Raw genomic sequence first — 20,000 nt, 5'->3', positions numbered from 1 at the left:
GTTGGGTGTCCATGATTCGACCTCAAAACCTTCTGAATATGGGATCCTTGCTCCAGCAACCGCGGACGGAGCGGAGTTCAGATTCATTTCCTCAGGGAGGTGTCACTGTGTTCGGACAAATCCATATACGCCACATCACAATCTGCTAGGCTAGATGCCTGACCAGTAGCATAATGACCCTTAGTCAGGCCTAGGGTACATACTTATCTATTTGTGTACCTGTCGGAGTGGGATTTTTACTACAGAAAATTTCCAGAGGACAACAGTCTCGTTGCCATGGAGTGATGGCCTAGAGGTAACGCGTCCGCCTAGGAAGCCAGAGAATCTGAGCGCGCTGGTTCGAATCACGGTTCAGCCGCCGATATTTTCTCCCCCTCCACTAGACCGTGAGTGGTGGTCTGGACACTAGTCATTCGGATGAGACAATAAACCGAGGTCCCGTGTGCAGCATGCACTTAGCGCACGTAAAAGAAACCACGGCAACAAAAGGGTTGTTCCTGGCAAAATTCTGTAGAAAAATCCACATCGATAGGAAAAACAAATAAAACTGCATGCAGGACAAAAAAAAAAAAAAAAGGGTGGCGCTGTAGTGAAGCGACGCGCTCTCCCTGGGGAGAGCAACACGAATTTCACACAGAGAAATCTGTTGTGATAAAAAGAAATACAAATACAAATACAAAATGGGTTGTTTTCAGTGCGCCAAGTGCATGCGGGGACAACGACTTGCTGATGTAAGTATGCTTTGTTGAAGCACAGCCATCCTATCTCCCCCTGCCATGCACTGTGTGCAGGGGGCGGGGGCAGCGACTTGCTGATGTAAGAAGTATGCTTTGTTGAAGCACAGCCATCCTATCTCCCCGTGCCATGCACTGTGTGCAGGGGGCGGGGGCAGCGACCTGCTGATGACGGGTCTGCACGAGTACCAGGCCAACCCCCTGATCCAGGCCCTCAAGCATTTCGTGCAGCGCACGCTGATGCCCGTCTTCCTGATGGCCACCACGCCCAACCTGGTCATCCTCCTCTGGTTCTGCGCCGTCCACTGCGGCAACAGCTACTCCACGCTCTGGGCCATCTTCAGTGAAAGGTGGGGAGGGGTGGATGGGTGTGGGGGAGGGGAAGGGGAGGGCGAGGGGTGGGGGAGGGGTGGTCGGAGGTGGATGGTTGGTGGGGGAGGGGGAGAGGAGAGGAAGTGGATGGGGATGGGGAGACAGAGAGGGAGTGGGAGGGGTGGTCGGAAGTGGCTGGTTGGTGGAGGGACGCGAGTGGAGCACTGAGCTGTATAATGAGTGGAGGGATGATTAGAATGGATGGGATGAGATGGGATGGCACACACACACACACACACACACACACACACACACACACACACACACAGCGCGCGATCTTAGTTATTATACGAACACCGTGACATTGCATAAGCTCCCGCCAGCAGGAGACGCACAACAGGAGTAGGAGATCAGGAGGGGGGATAATTTGCAGTGAGGGGACAACGGGCACTTGTTTGCCTCCCTTGCCTGAGTCCACCTCTTGTCCTCGTCTTGCTTCAACTCTAATTCCCTCAAACCATCTTTCCTTTACCCCTCCCCCCCATCCTACACACCCGGCACATTTCCCTCACCCCCCCCCCCTCTCTCTCTTCTTCATCCTCTGTGTTGAGGGGCAACAGCTCAGTTGCTCTGGTAGTGTCGTTTTTACGCCGCTTCTTGGGCAGCCATTCTCCGTTTTCGAAGAGATTTCTCTCCTTTCAGTGCAAAAGAAATAAACCTTAGAGAAAGTATATTCCACCAAGCAGAGCGAACGCACCCGCCACACACACACACACACACACACACACACACACACACACACACACACACACACACACACACACGATGCATCTGAGATTGAGAGATTAAAGTGTCTTTGGACAGAATCCTGGCACAAGATAGTGAACACGTCTCAGTTTATGAAACTGAACGAGAGAGGCAAACTGAATGGCTTTTAAGAAAAAGCATTGCGCTCTTACTGGATGAGGGGGTGAAGGTAAAACCGAAACCTCCAACAAACGCTCGTCTGTATTTGTGTGAAAATCTGCCTCATACATGGCAACAGCTGTTTCCACGCTCAGAGCACGATTAACAGCAGTAATTTACTTTTCCCCATGTACATGAAAATGGATTTAACAACGCGTGCCTCGTATATAGGTTTATCTTTACTTTTGTTTCTTTTATTTTTCAATTCAGTTACTGAGCATTTAGTTTAGATATTGATATATTTTTAATGCGCACACACGTACAGCCACGAACAATGCGTGCACTCCGTCATGTACGCGCTCCTTCCTCTCCCACCCTCTACCATAACTCAGAGCTGGTCCGTCGGCAGTACAGAATATTTCCGTGGAACACAAACCTTGTTGCCAAAACTGTTATCTGATTTGTTTATCCAACAGATGAGGCTGTTTGCACGCCCTTTCTAACTGCGGTTTAAAACAGTGGTATGCAATGCCACGTTCAAGAGATCCATCTTTACGCACCGACAAAGCGTTTGAGGTTTCACTTTGATTCAGAATAACCACAACGACGGGCGCAATAGCCGAGTGATAAAAGCGTTGGACTTTCAATCTGAGGGTCCAGGGTTCGAATCTTGGTAACAGCGCCTGGTAGGTAAAGGGTGGAGATTTTTCCGATCTCCCAGGTCAACATAATTATGTGCCGACCTGCTTGTGCCTGAATCCCCTTCGTGTGTTTTCGCAAGCAGAAGATCAAATACGCACGTTAAAGATCATGTAATCCATGTCAGCTTTCGGTCGGCTATGGAAACAAGAACATACACAGCATGCACACCCCCGTAAATGGAGTATGGCTGCCTACATGGCGGGGTGAAAACGGTCATACACGTAAAAGCCCCTCGTGTACACCCGAGTGAACGTGGGAATTTCAGCCCACGAACGAAGAAGAAGAAGAATAACCACAGAGTGACCAGCTCATTTAATCCAGTCAGTAACTGCGTATAAGCATGTAAAGCAACCGACGGCTTTACCACACAGTTATTTTGCACACTGTCATTCATTGACTTCTGTTGAGCGTGAAACTCATTGACGGATTCTGCCATTCCGGATAACTTGAGGAAACCTTTTACCCGTGACTCAGTGATGAAGTTGGCTGCATCGAGCTTTGGACACTTTCTGCAGGCGGTATGAACAGGATCTTGCTCATGTCCACAGGCAGGTCGTGTGTCGCCTTGATGTGAGTGTTGCTCGCTGTAGATAGTGGGGATGTCATTTCCATAGGGGCAGGTAACTTTCTTACGTCTGTCGAACCCCGAAAGAGCGCTTAGGTCTTGGTGTATCGGACGTTCATGTTTCCGCTTCAGAGCCCTATGCATAATGGACCCGATATATATATATATATATATGTGTGTGTGTGTGTGTGTGTGTGTGTGTGTGTGTGTGATAGTCAGTCGTGTCCGACTATGACCACCAGAACAGCAGAGGAGGCAACTGCTGTTCCGACTAGTTGGGCTAGAATTTGAGTATAGCGGAAAGTGTCTTGCCCAAGTTACATCCCCACTCTCTCGGCTTAGAGGGTTTTAGGACAGTCGGCGTTGGGATGGTTCCCGAAAGCCAACTAAACCCCAAGGCTACAGCACTAAGAGCCAGCGTAGTCATGCCTCCTAGTTTGAGAATCATAGTCCTTCACAAAAGACTAAGCTGTAATTGATTTCCCATTGCAGTGGAGAATTAATTGCCAGTGACAGAAACGAGTGGGAAAGTAATACCGATGACAGTGTGGGTTGGACACATGTGTCGAGAGACGAACAAGCCTTACCATCACGAATTATTGTTTGCTGCGTGAACAAGCAGGAGTTTTCAGAGTGTTGATTGGTTAGAGATAGCTTTCCTTCTGACCTGAGTATTTCTGTTTTTGATAGAGTTGTGATTTTGTCGCAGATCTGTGATTGGAGGCCTGGCGTACATCTGGAGTCACGTGAACTGGCCGTCAGCTGTGGTGGTGTGGATCCTGGTGGGCTACTCGCTGCTGGCTCTGGCTCTGATGCGCCTGGTGCCGGGCCAGACCGTGTACGGTCCGCTGACTCCTAAAGGGAACCGCCCCCAGTACACCGACAACGGCTTTGCCTGCTTCCTCATCACTATCACCCTCTTCTTCCTCCTGACGGCCGTCTGCAAGACCTTCTTCTCCGTGTCGCCCACCATTGTCTATGACCGCTTTGACGAGGTGCTGGTGCTGCTCAACTTCTTCAGCCTGGTCTTCTGCCTGGCGCTGTACGTCAAGGGGCTGGTGGCGCCCTCCAGCACGGACTCGGGGTCCTCGGGCAACTTCATCTTTGACTACTACTGGGGCACGGAGCTGTACCCGCGCGTGCTGGGCTTTGACGTCAAGGTGTTCACCAACTGCCGCTTCGGCATGACGGTGTGGCCTCTGCTGGTCTGCATCTTCGCCCTCAAGTCGTACGAGCTGCACGGGCTGGTGGACAGCATGCTGGTGTCGGCCGTGCTGCAGATGATCTACTTCACCAAGTTCTTCTGGTGGGAGGCGGGCTACATGTGCACCATCGACATCATGGTGGACCGTGCCGGCTACTACATCTGCTGGGGGTGCCTGGTGTACGTGCCGGGACTGTACACCTCGGTGTCGCTGTCGCTGGTCAACCAGCCCATCATCCTGGGTCTGCCCCTGTCCCTCCTCATCTTGGCTGTTGGTGCCCTGGCCATCTACGTCAACTACGACGCTGACACCCAGAAACTGGCGGTGCGCAACTCCAACGGCGAGTGTCAGGTGTGGGGCCGGAAACCCGTCATCATCCGCGCCAACTACCGGCTGGAGTCCGGGGAGAAGAAGGAGTCCATCCTGCTGGCGTCAGGCTGGTGGGGGCTGGCCCGCCACTTCCACTACGTGGCGGAGATCCTGCTGACCTTCTGCTGGTCCGTGCCGGCCCTGTTCGGCACCATGCTGCCCTACACCTACCTCATCTGGCTGGTGCTGCTCCTCACCCACCGCAGCTACCGGGACGACACCAAGTGCCAGAAGAAGTACGGCACGTTCTGGACCGAGTACCGCCAGAAGGTGCCCTACAAGATCCTACCCTACATCTTCTAGGTACTGGGCACGGTACGCAGCAACAAATGCACGCTGTAGAATCAGCACGTTTTGCGTCAGTTGCGTGTTCTCGTCCCCCCCTCCCTTCTGCCCCCCCCCCCCATCCCCCCTTCCCACTCCCCACCACCATGGTCCTTAGTCCCTCTCGCCTATGTTTCTATTTTTTCTTCTTTTATTTTCGTTTGGTATTCACGGTTGTCTCTCAAATGAAACGCAGTCATTTTACTTTATTTAAAAACATACATGCACTCTGTTGCAGGAATATATTTTTCCTATTCCTCTTATGCTCATCAATTGTGCAGAAAAAACTGATGCCCTCGTTGTTCTTGTTGTTTGGTTTGTTTGTTTGGGGTTTTTTGTTAATTTTTTAATATATTTAATCAGACCGTTACCTGTCTACAGATTATTATGCTGGTGTTGCAATGGTCCTTCAACTGACCATGTCACCATGACGGTTTCTGTTGCACATGAATACAGCACATTGCACTAGAAAAAGGCTCGGCTTCTCAAGGCCTGACTAAGCGCGTTGGGTTACGCTGCTGGTCAGGCATCTGCTCAGCAGATGTGGTGCAGCGTATATGGATTTGTCCCGAAAACAGTGACGCCTCCTTGAGTTACTGATACTGATACTCGGCAGAACAATGAACGCCGGCCCTTTTGACCATTTACATGCCGTTTATTGTTCCTCGAAAGAGAAAAGAGTGCTTCTGCAGCACTGGCATCAAACAGTTTCTTTAAACAAGTTCTCGAATATTTTTTTGGGGGGGCTTTTTACATAATGCTTGACTGACACTGACTGACCAGTACGCTCTTCAGAGAAGGGGTTGTTACTTCACCGAGATGAAACAGAGCTAACAGGTCAGGTACCGACAATAACCCCGCAAGTTTCAAAGTATATTTTAAAAAGTATTGATAGCTATTATATCCAAGGAGATGGTTTATTTAATCAGGTCGTTTGAAGGGGGGGGGGGGGGAACAAAGCTTTTTTTGTTCATCAAGGAATTCTTGAAATGGATTATTGAGGAAAAGTCAAACGTCCTATTTTTTTGCTTCATTTGTCTTGTCTTGTCATTCGTGGACAGAAAACTCGCAAGTGACTGTGTTCGATATCGTGAATCCTGATGAACTGATAAACACCAATTGCATTCAGGAGGAACGTCCTTTCATCAACCTCTCAAGGTGCACGAAAGAAGACGCCGTCTTCACAGACAAGTAGCGCTGTCCTTGTCTTCCCCTTGTCCCTGAAGATATCAGCCGGGGGGAACTCTGTGAGCAACGCTCAGTGGACTGAGTGCAATGATCAGGTCCTTCTCACTGTCCGCAAAGCAACATCGGTTAGTTAATAATTATCAGTCCCCCTCACTGTCCGCAAAGCAACATCGGTTAGTTAATAATTATCAGTCCCCCTCACTGTCCGCAAAGCAACATCGGTTAGTTAATAATTATCATGTCTATCTCACTGTCCGCAAAGCAACATCGGTTAGTTAATAATTATCATGTCTATCTCACTGTCCGCAAAGCAACATCGGTTAGTTAATAATTATCAGTCCCCCTCACTGTCCTCAACGCAACATCGGTTAATTGATAGTTATCAGTCCCCCTCACTGTCCGCAACGCAACATCGGTTAACTGATAATAATCAGGTCTCCCTCACTGTCCGCAAAGCAACATCGGTTAACTGATAATAATCAGGTCCCTCTCACTGTCCGCAAAGCAACATCGGTTAACTGATAATTATCTTTATGCAAGGTTCAGTGTCCAGCAACAGACTGACTCCACTCTTTGCCAAGTCCATGCCGTTTCTGAAACCTTAGCCCAGCATCAGACCCCTTGAAAGCCTTTCTGGGTTTGAAAGAAGAAAACGGCAAAGGTGACAGAAAAGAAGAGCAAGCAAGATAATAATAATAATAATAATAATAATAATAATAATAACGACATAAAAGGAAAGAAAGGCTCAGCTTTTAGCCCCTGAAGGAAGTATGGCGAGCAGATGGTATCATGACAGTGCCTCTTGGTGCATGCTAAGCGTTCCCACGTCGGCAAATCAAAAAAAAAAACACACAAAAAAAGCAACAAAAACCAACTCCAAACACACTGCAGTGTGCTGAGGACATGGACCAATCAACCAGAAGCCGATTCGACAGGTACCACAGTTCAAGTCACAGCTCGATCACCGATTGAGGAACCAAAAATAGTGCGGTGCTCCCCCCACCATTCCTGTTAATATTTTTTTCAACAAGCTGTTTCTCGGGCTTCATATTATTATTATTATTGGAGCAGGAAAAACAACAACATTTGTCACGTGCCTGAATGGGGAGGATTGGGTAGGGGACATGGGGAGAGGTGGGGGTTTAGGGGTGGATGATGAGAAGCTGTCCACAGCTTCAAATATCTGGGAGCAATCGTGTCAGATGAAGGATCTAAACCAGAAGTACTCTCGAGAATTGCCCAAACAACAACGGCACTCAACAAGCTGAACACCATCTGGAACAACAAAAACATCGCTCTCAGCTCAAAAATCAGACTGATGCGTTCCCTGGTTATATCAATATTGCTCTACGCCTGCGAGACTTGGACCCTGACTGCAGACATCGAGAGAAGAATCCAAGCTGTCGAGATGAGATGCTTTCGTAGACTACTTGGCATCTCCTACAGAGACCACATCACTAACACGGAAGTGAAGAACAGAATCCAGCAAAGTATTGGACCCTACGAAGACCTTCTGTCCATAGTGAAAAAAAGCAAACTTAGATGGTATGGACACATCTCCCGATCATCTGGTCTTGCCAAAACGTTCCTGCAAGGCACCGTACAAGGAGGCAGAAGGAGAGGACGGCAGAAGAAGAGATGGGAAGACAACATCCGGGGGTGGACAGGCTTGACGCTCGGTGACGCCCTGAGGAAATCAGAAAACCGTGAAGAGTGGAGAGGAGTGGTGGCCAGGTCAGCAGCGGTGCCCCAACGGTCTGAACCCAGACTACGGGAGAGGTGGAGGTGGAGGTGGATGAGAAGATGTCGCGAAGAGAGTTCCTGTCCGTTATGTATGGTGTTGCTTTGTCAGTCAAGTACTACTAATAATGTTATCAATCTTGGTTGTTGTTGTTGTTGTTTTTTGGTTTTTTTTAAATAATTGTTATCTATTTGGTTATTTATTTATTTGTTTGTTTCTCAATGGGACTGGGGTGGGGGTAATATTTTCAGTGTTCGAGCGTGCACGACAAACTCATTCACACGTTAAGAGTCGTTTTCAAACAGCGTGTTCCATCATGTGACAGTATTGTCAGCTGCTGTAGCTGTAGGACTGGGTCGGGGTTATATTAGTGGACTTTGTTGCGCCTGCCGGGGTGCTGGTGTCAGTGCTGTGCACGTGCGACACGTTGTGAGGATGTTCGGTTGTTTGGGTTTGGTTTCCCGACCCTCTACTTGTTCATGCAGCATTGTAGAATAAGGTGAACGTCCAAAATCCGACAACAGTCAAAACTTTTTACGTACCTTTATGTTACAAGGCTGTGAGTACTCCACATCCCTAGTAGCTGCTGGCACTACTAATCCTTTCTTTCTTTTCTTGAGAAATATAATATTGAAAACAACAACAACAAAACAACAAACAAAAAACAACAGCAACGAAAAACAACATTGGAATGCCGAATGCAAGTTCTCGAACAACTGGACCCCCTTTCTGAGATAGGAATGTCTTTTCTTCATTATGAACACAGCTGCATGCATGAAATCATAATCATGAACACAGCTGCATGAAATCATAATCATGAACACAGTTGCATGAAATCTTAATCATGAACACAGTTAATCATGAACACAGTTGCATGAAATCATAATCATGAACACAGTTGCGTAAAAAGCAAATACTGCTGCTCAGTTTGGACAATGTTTCTTCTAACCTTCCGCTCCATCCATTACACGGGCTGTAAGTGGAGCCAGGAATAGCAGACAGAACCTGTTATTTCCAGTTTCTCTGGTGGAGCCATCTCGTCCTGGCAAGCCAGTGCCATTATGCTCGTCCGGCACCGTAGCGTGGGTGGAAGTGTGTTCCATGGTAACTGCTAACACATGTTCTCTCAAAGTTCCCCAAGCGCGCGAACCTGTAGTAGACTTCGACAGTAGGCTATTCTACAACTGTTGCACACACACACACACACACACACACACACAGAGCTAGTTAATTTCAAGTTGGAAATGTGTTTTTCTCCCTTTCTGTGTGTGGGGGTACCATGTGGGTTAGGGTGTGCGGCGCACGTGCGGAATGTAGGTGTCACTGTTCTCGCAAGCTTCTTCTTATGATATATATATATATATATAGATATATAGATATATATAATTTCCTTTAATAAAGAAAAAAAATTAAAGCAAGGTTGGCGTCAAGTAGATAAACTCATTTGCTATTCTCGTTCCCGTTTCATTGGAAACAAGGGAAATTTGATACATGTATGTCTTCAAAAACGTGCGTGTATTCATATGTGTGCGTGCATGCGTGTGTATGTATGTGTGCGTGTGTGTGTGTGTGAACTCGTTTGTGAATGGGGCAGTGTTGCCTTTTATACTTTTTCCATCTCTGTGAAGGCACAGGTATGATAGCTCACGCGTGTCAAACGTTTTCCCTTTGCTAGACCAAGCTGAATGTGAACCCTTTGTGAATTTGTAGCATGCCTGAGAGATGGCGTGCGGGAGACGGGGACCACTTATTTCTGACAATATATTATGAAAGTCCATGATTTAAAAAAAAAAAAAGTTTTAACTACTTCAAAGGCTGGTCTCTACCTTGAAAATACTCGTGTGCTTACGAAAAACGGAAATATGACACAAGAACTGTATACTTTTTTGTGTTTTTTTGTTTTGTTTGTTTGGATTTTTACTTATGTTTTGTGGTAAACGATTACATGATACAAGAACAGTTCGTTTTAACTTTTTGTTTATACTTTAAAAAAAATTGTAAAAAGAAGTTATTGATGTTCGAGTCATACGATAAACTTTGACTGTTGAAATACTTTAGGATCCCACTTTAAAATATCATACGCAGATATTAAAAGGAACTGCAGAAACAAAGTCTGTGAATGTGTTTATTATTCATTATTTTTGTGGTTCAGTTGGCTGCAAATCTACGAATTTTAATCCAATTTTGATACGGTATTCATCATTGATTTTTGTTAGTTTAGTTTTATACGTTTGTCAAATTTTTCATGCCGATGCAAACGTCCCACTTGAAAAGCCCAAATGTGTGTGTGTGTGTGTGTGTGTGTGTGTGTGTGTGTGTGTGTGTATGTGTGTGTGTGTGTGTGAGAGAGAGAGAGAGAGAGTCTGTGTGTGTGCCGAATTTTTTGTAATGATGGTGTGGCATAAAATGCTGCTTACATTTGGCAATACATCTATACATAACACACCGACATATGAATGTGTGTATTTGGTTATTATTATTGTTAAGTCTACGTGTCAAGAATGTATTGGACATTATATGAAAATATCTGAAGCGGCATCTTAAAAAAAAAAGAAGAAAAAAAGAATTGAATGTGACCAATGTTCAGTGAAGTCTCAACGCATTCTTGTTATTAGAGAATTTTCTTTTTTTTTCATCAATTTTTTTTTTTTCCAAAATAAATAACTGCGTATAATTGGAATAAATCCAGTGAAACTGACGTTTACGTGTCTGATGGTGATGTATTAACGCGGGTGATTGGGAAAACAACCATTACCTTTGCAGCCACTGATGTGTAAGCTGTGTGACTTGCATACATTACATCTCACTTGTTACTCGTACATGCGGGTTAAACGTCTGGACACCCCGATGCGCAACAGGTGACTCAGTCGTATGGGTGACGGTGATTTGTATTTGTGTATAAATCTCGTATTTGTATTACTCTTTTTGTCAAACAGATTTCTCTGTGTGAAATCCGGGCTGCTCTTCCCAGGGAGAGTGCGTCGCTACATTGATAGAATTTTCGCTAATTTGTTATCTCATTCATTCTTCAGTACTACTTTGGAAAACAGAGAAAAAAAAAGAGTTTAACCACTTGGCGACTGAGGAAATCATTCAACTCTTCTAACAGTTCGTGCAGGGGTACATTTTGGAAATATCGGGGAAAAGGCCCCAGAAAGGACAACAGCAGCAAACCAAATGGACAGAGTTTTCCTTCTTCCCTGAGGACAGAGGAATTGTGCAAGCAGCTGTCCCAAAGGCCTCTCTTGGACGTCAAAGACAATTCCTCAGAATACACACACACACACACACACACATACATATATATATATATATATATATATATATATATATATATATACATAACAAATCTTAGCTGTACCCCCTTCCTGTCCACCTCCACAACCCCATTCCACCTCTCTCTCCCCCTATTTTTCCCACATTCTTTTTGGGTAGTAAGCAGAAATAAGGTGGATGGAGTGTCTGAACTGCAAATGCAAAAACAAACAAAAACCTAACAACAACACACACACCGAACCGGAACAACAACAACGTAATGGCACTCACAAACTGGGTGTGGCTTCTCGAACAGTCACTTAGGGAAGAGCTCCTCTCTGCAGACTGTAAACACTCATCTCTTACACACACACACACACACACACACACACACCTCCCTCTCACTTCATCGGCTCCCTCTCTCAAACTCTCACACCAAGTTCTGTCTGCTCCCTGACATTCAGAATACTGGTACCAGTCGGTATGTAATCTCCTGCTTCATCTGGAGCCACGGCAGTTTAATGCTATCACCAGTGTGATGTCACCTGACACAAGTTTAATGTTCACAGCAGTGAGGTGGTGTTACACCACTTTAATGCTGGCACTAATGTGGTGTCCCACCAGTTGAATGCCGACACCAATGCGGTGTCTCACCAGTTGAATTTTGACACCAATGTGGTGTCTCGCCACTTTAATGCTGACACCAATGTGGTGTTACACCACTTTAATGCTGACACCAATGTGGTGTTACACCACTTTAATGCTGGCACTAATGTGGTGTCTCGCCACTTTAATGCTGACACCAATGTGGTGTCCCACCAGTTGAATGCTGGCACTAATGTGGTGTCTCACCAGGTGAATGCTGACACCAGTGTGGTGTCTCACCAGTTGAATGCTGACACCAATGCGGTGTCTCACCAATTGAATGCTGACACCAGTGTGGTGTCTCACCAGTTGAATGCTGGCACTAATGTGGTGTCTCACCAGGTGAATGCTGACACCAGTGTGGTGTCTCACCAGTTGAATGCTGACACCAATGCGGTGTCTCACCAGTTGAATGCTGACACCAGTGTGGTGTCTCACCACTTTAATGCTTGACACCAATGTGGTGTCCCACCAGTTGAATGCTGACACCAATGCGGTGTCTCACCAGTTGAATGTTGACACCAATGTGGTGTCTCGCCACTTTAATGCTGACACCAATGTGGTGTTACACCACTTTAATGCTGACACCAATGTGTGTTACACCACTTTAATGCTGGCACTAATGTGGTGTCCCACCAGTTGAATGCCGACACCAATGCGGTGTCTCACCAGTTGAATGCTGACACCAGTGTGGTGTCTCACCACTTTAATGCTTGACACCAATGTGGTGTCCCACCAGTTGAATGCTGACACCAATGCGGTGTCTCACCAGTTGAATGTTGACACCAATGTGGTGTCTCGCCACTTTAATGCTGACACCAATGTGGTGTTACACCACTTTAATGCTGACACCAATGTGTGTTACACCACTTTAATGCTGGCACTAATGTGGTGTCTCGCCACTTTAATGCTGACACCAATGTGGTGTCTCACCAGTTGAATGCTGACACCAATGTGGTGTCTCACCAATTGAATGCTGACACCAGTGTGGTGTCTCACCAGTTGAATGCTGACACCAGTGTGGTGTCTCGCCACTTTAATGCTTGACACCAATGTGGTGTCTCACCAGTTGAATGCTGACACCAATGTTGTGTCTCACCAGTTGAATGCTGACACCAATGTTGTGTCTCACCAGTTGAATGCTGACACCAATGTTGTGTCTCACCAGTTGAATGCTGACACCAATGTTGTGTCTCACCAGCTGAATGCTGACACCAATGTGGAGTGTCCCACCAGTTGAATGCTACACTTTGTATTAAGTCGTGACGCCAACTTCCCATGTATTTCCCTTATAGACCTCCTTCAAGGGCATTTTCTCATCTATTTTGTCTCTGGCTCTCTCTCTCTCTCTCTCTCTCTCTCACACACACACACACACACACACACACACACACACACACACACACACACACACGCACGCACGCACACACACACGGAGCATATCCTCCTTTGATGCATTGCATGACGGTCACATACGAAAACGAGCTTCGTGAGAACCACAATTTAATCCTCGACCCAAACAAGAAAAAGTCCATATGAAACCACCGATATGGCGAAAATCTCACACTGACATGACCACGTCATATGTACCTATCAACAGCAAAGGCACCATCACGAGCTCCACTCTTACGGGAAAGGCACAAAAATTGTGGCAAGGAAGAATTGCATAGTTTAGAATTAAAACCTACCGGTTAAAAAAGTTATTGATAAGGTTGTTTCTTGAAAGATAAAGAAGAATTTCTAATGCACAAGACATTAGAGCAGCATGCGAAGATTAGAATGTGAAATAAAAGGTCCCTCAAATAAAATCGGAACTGAACAGTTTTGCTTATTATAGTGACCAGTTCAAAATGGTGTTTAACCCGATGTACCAAACCTCATACACACTTTCTATTAAAAGAAAACACCAACAAAGAAACAACACAGAAACAAGAACTGATTAACATTCACTCATTTAAAATATAAACACACCACTAAATAAAATGTTGACACGTATTGAAATAAACATCTGATCTACGGTCCCAAGCGAAGTGTCCATGAGCAAACGACCAGTACTGTTTTTAGCTCAACCCCGAGTCCGATGTCATAGTTACAAAGAATTTACATAGAAATGTTAAAACCCCCCTAGCCTTTTCCAGCCATCGGGGGAGTGAACTTGTACCCACTGTGTTTAGGGCTCAGCATAAGAACGCGGAGCCCAATCCTTTCCTTCCGCCGTTTTAACCTTCCCCCAACCGATTTCAGGTAAACAGGGTGTAAACGGATAGATGAAAATCGGAGTTAAGTGCCTTTCCTTTTTGCCAAGGACACAACAACTGACGTGGCTTCGAACCCTGACTAGTGGCGAACACTGCATCAGATTTCCAATGTCTAACCGATTCTGCCACGATGACATAGACAATGGTATGATTTTATGATATATATATTTTTAAAAAAAATCATTACCTTTCATTAACTCGAGCTCAATTGGACTTGAAGCATAGCGGACGGAGGAGGGTTCCGCTGGTTGAGCTTCTACGGTTTGAAACGACGTCCGAAGGTCGCCGAGCTGGGTTTTTTTTTGTTTGTTGTTTTTTGTTTTTATAAATGAATTGAGGATACCAAGACGCCCGTCCGAACAAGGAGTATTCAGTCAACCTAATATGCGTAATTTTCTTCTTTCTTCTATATCTTAAAAAAATATTTTATTCAAGATGTGCTGTGAATGTTCTGCACCGAATGACAGCTACGAAAACGTGAGCGACGTACTGCCTTCCTATCATTAGAACAAAAATCAAACAAAAAAAAAAAAAAAAGGGGCGTGGGGGAATAATTCATTTTTCGTTATGATCATAGCGCGCGCACACACACACACACACACACACACACACACACACACACACACACACGCGCGCGCGCGCGCGCACAAACACACACACACACACACGCGCGCGCACGCAGACATACGGAAGTCGCCTCACTTCCTATCATGAATAATGAATAATTCCAAGGCGTGGCACGAAAGCAAAACCATTATCTTAGGGCATCAGTGGTGGAGGAGCCAGGTGTCATCTTCAGACTTCAGTGGGCCACCAGTCTGTACGTTTACAGCAGGTAGGGGTGGGGTGTATTGTGTGATGTTGGAGGTGCGTAGGGGTAGAAGGCTCTAATATGTTTGCGTACGTGTGTATGCATGGCTGACCGTGCATATTTGAAACAGTTTGTGTTTGTGGGGGTATTTGGCTGCTTCAATACCTTCCAGCAAATAACAGCAGCTATTTATCCATATCATCAACTTTATCATGACCACCACCACCACCACCACCACCACCACCAAAGAGTCGGATCACGAAGCCGTCCTGGTCTAAACTGAATACGGTGACATCACAGAAATATGACGCAAGCCCTGAGCCCCCAAGTGGCGGTCCACGCTGCAAGGCGACACACGGCAAAGCTAGCCACATGCGCAAGGTCCACCAACTCCCTGACTGAATAAAAAAAAAACCCACAATACTTAAGACTGCTCCATCGTCAAAAAAGACGGAGGAATACTCTGCTGATAAACAAAGAAAAACAAAAAACAAAAAAAACAAACCTAGACGCACAAATTCCCCAGGCAGCTGCACAGCGGTCATCAAAAGATGTAGGGCAGGATTTTGAAAGGCACTTTCTCCTTGTACTGAGCCCAGAAACGGCCGTACTTGACCTGGCACTTAGTGTCATCACGGAAACTGCGGTGCACGAGGAGGACGGTGAGGAAGATGACGTAGGTGTAGGGCATCAGGCTGCGGAAAAGCGCGGGCAGCGACCAGCATAGGGCCAGCAGGATCTCGGGCAGGTAGTGGAAGTGGCGGGCCAGCCCCCACCAGCCTGACGCCAGCAGGATGGACTCCTTCTTCTCCCCGGACTCCAGCCGGTAGTTGGCGCGGATGATGACGGGTTTCCGGCCCCACACCTGACACTCACCGTTGGAGTTGCGCACCGCCAGTTTCTGCTCGTCGGCGTTGTAGTTGACGTAGATGGCCAGGGCGCCCACACTTAGGATGAGGAGGGACAGTGGCAGGCCTAGCACGGTGGGCTGGTTGACCAGGTAAAGGGACGGGGAGGTGTAAAAGCCCGGAACGAACACCAGGCACCCCCAGCAGATGTAGTAGCCGGCACGGTCCACCATGATGTCGATGGTGCACATGTAGCCCGCCTCCCACCAGAAGAACTTGGTGAAGTAGATCATCTGCAGCACGGCCGACACCAGCATGCTGTCCACCAGCCCATGCAGCTCGTACGACTTGAGGGCGAAGATGCAGACCAGCAGAGGCCACACCGTCATGCCGAAGCGGCAGTTGGTGAACACCTTGACGTCAAAGCCCAGCACGCGCGGGTACAGCTCCGTGCCCCAGTAGTAGTCAAAGATGAAGTTGCCCGAGGACCCCGAGTCCGTGCTGGAGGGCGCCACCAGCCCCTTGACGTACAGCGCCAGGCAGAAGACCAGGCTGAAGAAGTTGAGCAGCACCAGCACCTCGTCAAAACGGTCATAGACAATGGTGGGCGACACGGAGAAGAAGGTCTTGCAGACGGCCGTCAGGAGGAAGAAGAGGGTGATAGTGATGAGGAAGCAGGCAAAGCCGTTGTCGGTGTACTGGGGGCGGTTCCCTTTAGGAGTCAGCGGACCGTACACGGTCTGTCCCGGCACCAGGCGCATCAGAGCCAGAGCCAGCAGCGAGTAGCCCACCAGGATCCACACCACCACAGCTGACGGCCAGTTCACGTGACTCCAGATGTACGCCAGGCCTCCAATCACAGATCTGCGACAAATCACTTTAAATTTAAGAACGTACAATCACAGCCATGCATCCAGACCTACACACGCACACACACACGCACACACAAGAGCCACAGACAAACAAACACACATTCACACACACAAACTCACAGACATCCCCGAGGACCGACCGACCGACCGACCGACACACACACACACACACACACACACACACACACACACACACACACACACACACAGTCTTCTGGGAGAATTATCCCCGTCGGCTATATATCGCGAGAAATTTCTCAACGTTAAACCGGAATGTAGTTAGTTCTGCTGACACGTGGCTGAGTCACGCACTGTGTCCTTTTCATCTGTATCTCTCTCTCTCTCTCTCTCTCTCTCTCTCTCTCTCTCTCAATAATCAGTGTTGTCCACTTGACCTTGACAAACAAGGAGCAGACTTTAGTACTGTCACGGACATGGTGGTTCACACACATCTCAGTGTCCATGTTAAAAGGCTCTTGTTCGGGATGTCCGAACAGACTGCAATTGACGATGCGATAAGCGTCACTAGAGTGTATCAGTATGTCAGACAAGACGGGGAGGGGGGGCGAGGGGGGGCACGAGGAGGAGACCCTTTTGTGTATATCATGAATACCAAACGGAAGTTTAACCACAGCCCCCTAATTTTCACACTTGGTCCTATGTTTATCCCACTATGTGAAGCAGAGAGTTTGTCGACAGAACACAGATTGAAAAGACCTCTTTTTTTCTTTTTCTTCTTTAAATGAAGCTGTTTCCGTCAAGGATGTCAACTGAGGATCTTGCGGAAGCATTTGGTGTCAAAGGTATCAACAAAGGCACCCCATTCATTTTCCTCCTGTGTGGTGTTTAGCTGCCAAGATTCGCATCTGTAGAGGAGCGTGGACAGGAATTTGGTATCAAATGGCGTGATGTATCTCAAAAGAAAAAGTCAGAGAGATATCTCATTGACCTCGTGTCAACCTTCTTCGCAAACGACATCTCCGCTGGCTGGGTCAAGTACTGAGGCTCTCCGCGACAGGAATCGCATGCCAAACCCTAACTGGACACTTACCTATCTACCGAAGAAAGGACGGCCCAAGATAGACTGGCAGCGAACATCGGAGAGAGACCTCATATTATTTGTTGACAGACGATGGCATGAAACCAGCAATCTGGCCGAGGACCGCACAGAATGGAGCGCTTTGACTGCCTCATTGCGTCCAACGACGAGGAAATATCAAAGTACGTATCCTTCATTGACAAAACATCTCAAACTATGGTCCCATGCTGGCCTTCAAACACAGTAGGACGTTACGCACTTTAATCTGACAAATTGGCCACGGCGCGTAAAGATACCCCCTCCCATCTTTCTCTTTGTAAGCTTAATTAAATATGTCTATGAAGACAGAAGTAAGTGTTACAAAACACAACGCTTCCACTGTGCCACAACTCGGTGCCTGGCACTGTTTTCGTCATGATAGATCTCAGCTGACCACTCCACCTGTCTACACATTTTGACCTCCCTTGCAACTTGTCGGTTTCCCAAGCACATTTTGTGGAAAGATCAGTTGTTTGTCAGAAACTAATACATTTTCTTTGAGAAAATATTTCTCCGTTTTGCTTCATTCTTGATTTTTTTTTTCTTCTGTATATAAATATATTATTCTTCATAGTGTTGGGAAGTCAATGGATTGTGAATTATTTCTCCAGCAGAGATATGGAACACCGCTGAAATGCAAATGTTGTCTCTTGATCAGATTCACCGTGAGAACCTATTTTACATTTTTTTCTTCATTCTCTCCAAAAATACCTTCACCCCACCAGAACCCAAGCGCGTAACCAGATGAGAGCGAAGGTGTGTGCTCACTAGCTGAAGTCACACTGATATTCATTAACCAATACCCGACTCTACATGCTGTAAAAGGCACTGCTCAGACGTTTGACAAGCCTACACGCTACAAACCTGGAGTTTGAAGAAGCGGTTGCTCTCTTTCACAAGGCTTTATGTAGTTCCCGGTTACTGTCTTCAAAGGACGGACTCGGTTTCATTTCGTTATTATTCTTATGCAAAGTATCTTTGTGCTTCTTCCACTATTTCGTTCGACTTAACTTCAATTTTAAATTTGTCAAGGTAGATTTCACTGATCAAAAGCCCCGAAAAGGGTTGTTATTATGCTCTTCAGGTTTGTTCTTTTATTTTCATTCTTTCCTGTCTCTCTCTACTTATGTATGACATCCTTGTCTCACTGACCAGTTCCGATCCCACCCCCACCACACGAACTTATCTTAGAAAGAAAACACCACCCCAAGACAGATGTGCTTTGACGGAGCAACAATACAATACAATACGCTACGACAATACTGACTCACCGTTCCCGAAAAATGGCGCCGATGCAGGCATAGCTGCCGTCACAGTGCTTGGCGCAGAACCACATGAGGATGACGGCGTTGGGTGTGGTGGTCATCAGCATCAGTGGCACCACCACCCGCTCCACCAAGCGCTTCACGGTGGACGTTTCTGTCTGGGGATCCGTGCCGGGAACCGCCGCCCCGTTGGACACTGAGGGGCCTGTGCTCGTTCCTGTTCACAGGTGGAGATAAAAAAGACCGTCATGTTTACTGTTCACCCAGGTAGCATAATTTATTGGAGTAATTTATAATAATAATAATAATAATAATGGATACTTATATAGCACACTATCCAGAAATCTGCTCTAGGTGCTTTACAAAAACACTTTTGTTAACATAAAACATTACATCTATGTTACATACACACACCAAAATGTGACTACACACACACACACACACACACACACATTGCATACATACATTTTAACATACATGTGTATCTAACAGCTACCCTAACACATACACACACATAGGCAGGCACAAACTTACATAAACACACGCACACACAATACACATTCATATATATGCATGTAGTTATGTACACATACGTATGTATACACACATAGTCAAGCACAGCTAATGCAAAGGAAGTGGACCTGCCACAACTGAACTTACTGCTGAGGAAAAAGGTGAGTTGTAATTATAATTATTATAAACAACATTCATCAACATGTGTTTTTTTTTGCGCCGGGAACCCACCGCTAGCATGTTTTCTGCAATGATAAACGTTCATTGACAGTACATTTTTCTGCTATAATGGTAATGTTCACTAACAGCATGCTTTCCTGCTATAATGGTAATGTTCACTAACAGCATGCTTTCCTGCTATAATGGTAATGTTCACTAACAGCATGCTTTCCTGCTATAATGGTAATGT

At 46.4% G+C, this 20,000-nt stretch overlaps 2 protein-coding genes across 7 annotated transcripts in view; one reads left to right on the top strand and one right to left on the bottom strand.

The window, feature by feature from the left end:
* Positions 1-7,387, top strand: part of LOC143280084 (uncharacterized) — a 13,921-nt gene extending 6,534 nt beyond the window's left edge. The window contains exons 3-5 of one of the 2 annotated variants that reach the window (XR_013054988.1): positions 880-1,084; positions 3,929-6,594; positions 6,644-7,387. Coding sequence is in view for 1 of the 2 variants with exons in the window: in XM_076584598.1 (XP_076440713.1) it covers positions 880-1,084; positions 3,929-5,096 (1,373 nt within the window). In the remaining variant the exon portion in view is untranslated. Of the gene's footprint in view, positions 1-879; positions 1,085-3,928 lie in introns of both variants that reach the window. The other variant, XM_076584598.1, reaches the window with a different exon arrangement.
* A 7,559-nt stretch (positions 7,388-14,946) lies between these two features.
* LOC143280082 (uncharacterized) overlaps positions 14,947-20,000 on the bottom strand; it is a 38,711-nt gene continuing 33,657 nt past the window's right edge. For all 5 annotated transcript variants that reach the window (XM_076584596.1, XM_076584595.1, XM_076584592.1 and 2 more), the window contains exons 3-4: positions 19,085-19,295; positions 14,947-16,727 (exon numbers count right to left, since the gene is read on the bottom strand). In XM_076584596.1, coding sequence (XP_076440711.1) covers positions 15,560-16,727; positions 19,085-19,295 — 1,379 coding nt within the window. In that variant the 3' untranslated portion in view covers positions 14,947-15,559. The remainder of the gene's footprint in view (positions 16,728-19,084; positions 19,296-20,000) is intronic.

The sequence above is a fragment of the Babylonia areolata genome, chromosome 3 (genome assembly GCF_041734735.1).
Source record: "Babylonia areolata isolate BAREFJ2019XMU chromosome 3, ASM4173473v1, whole genome shotgun sequence".
NCBI classification, from domain to species: domain Eukaryota; kingdom Metazoa; phylum Mollusca; class Gastropoda; order Neogastropoda; family Buccinidae; genus Babylonia; species Babylonia areolata.
Note: the sequence above shows the minus strand (reverse complement) of the source record. Positions and strands in the feature narration are given on the sequence as shown.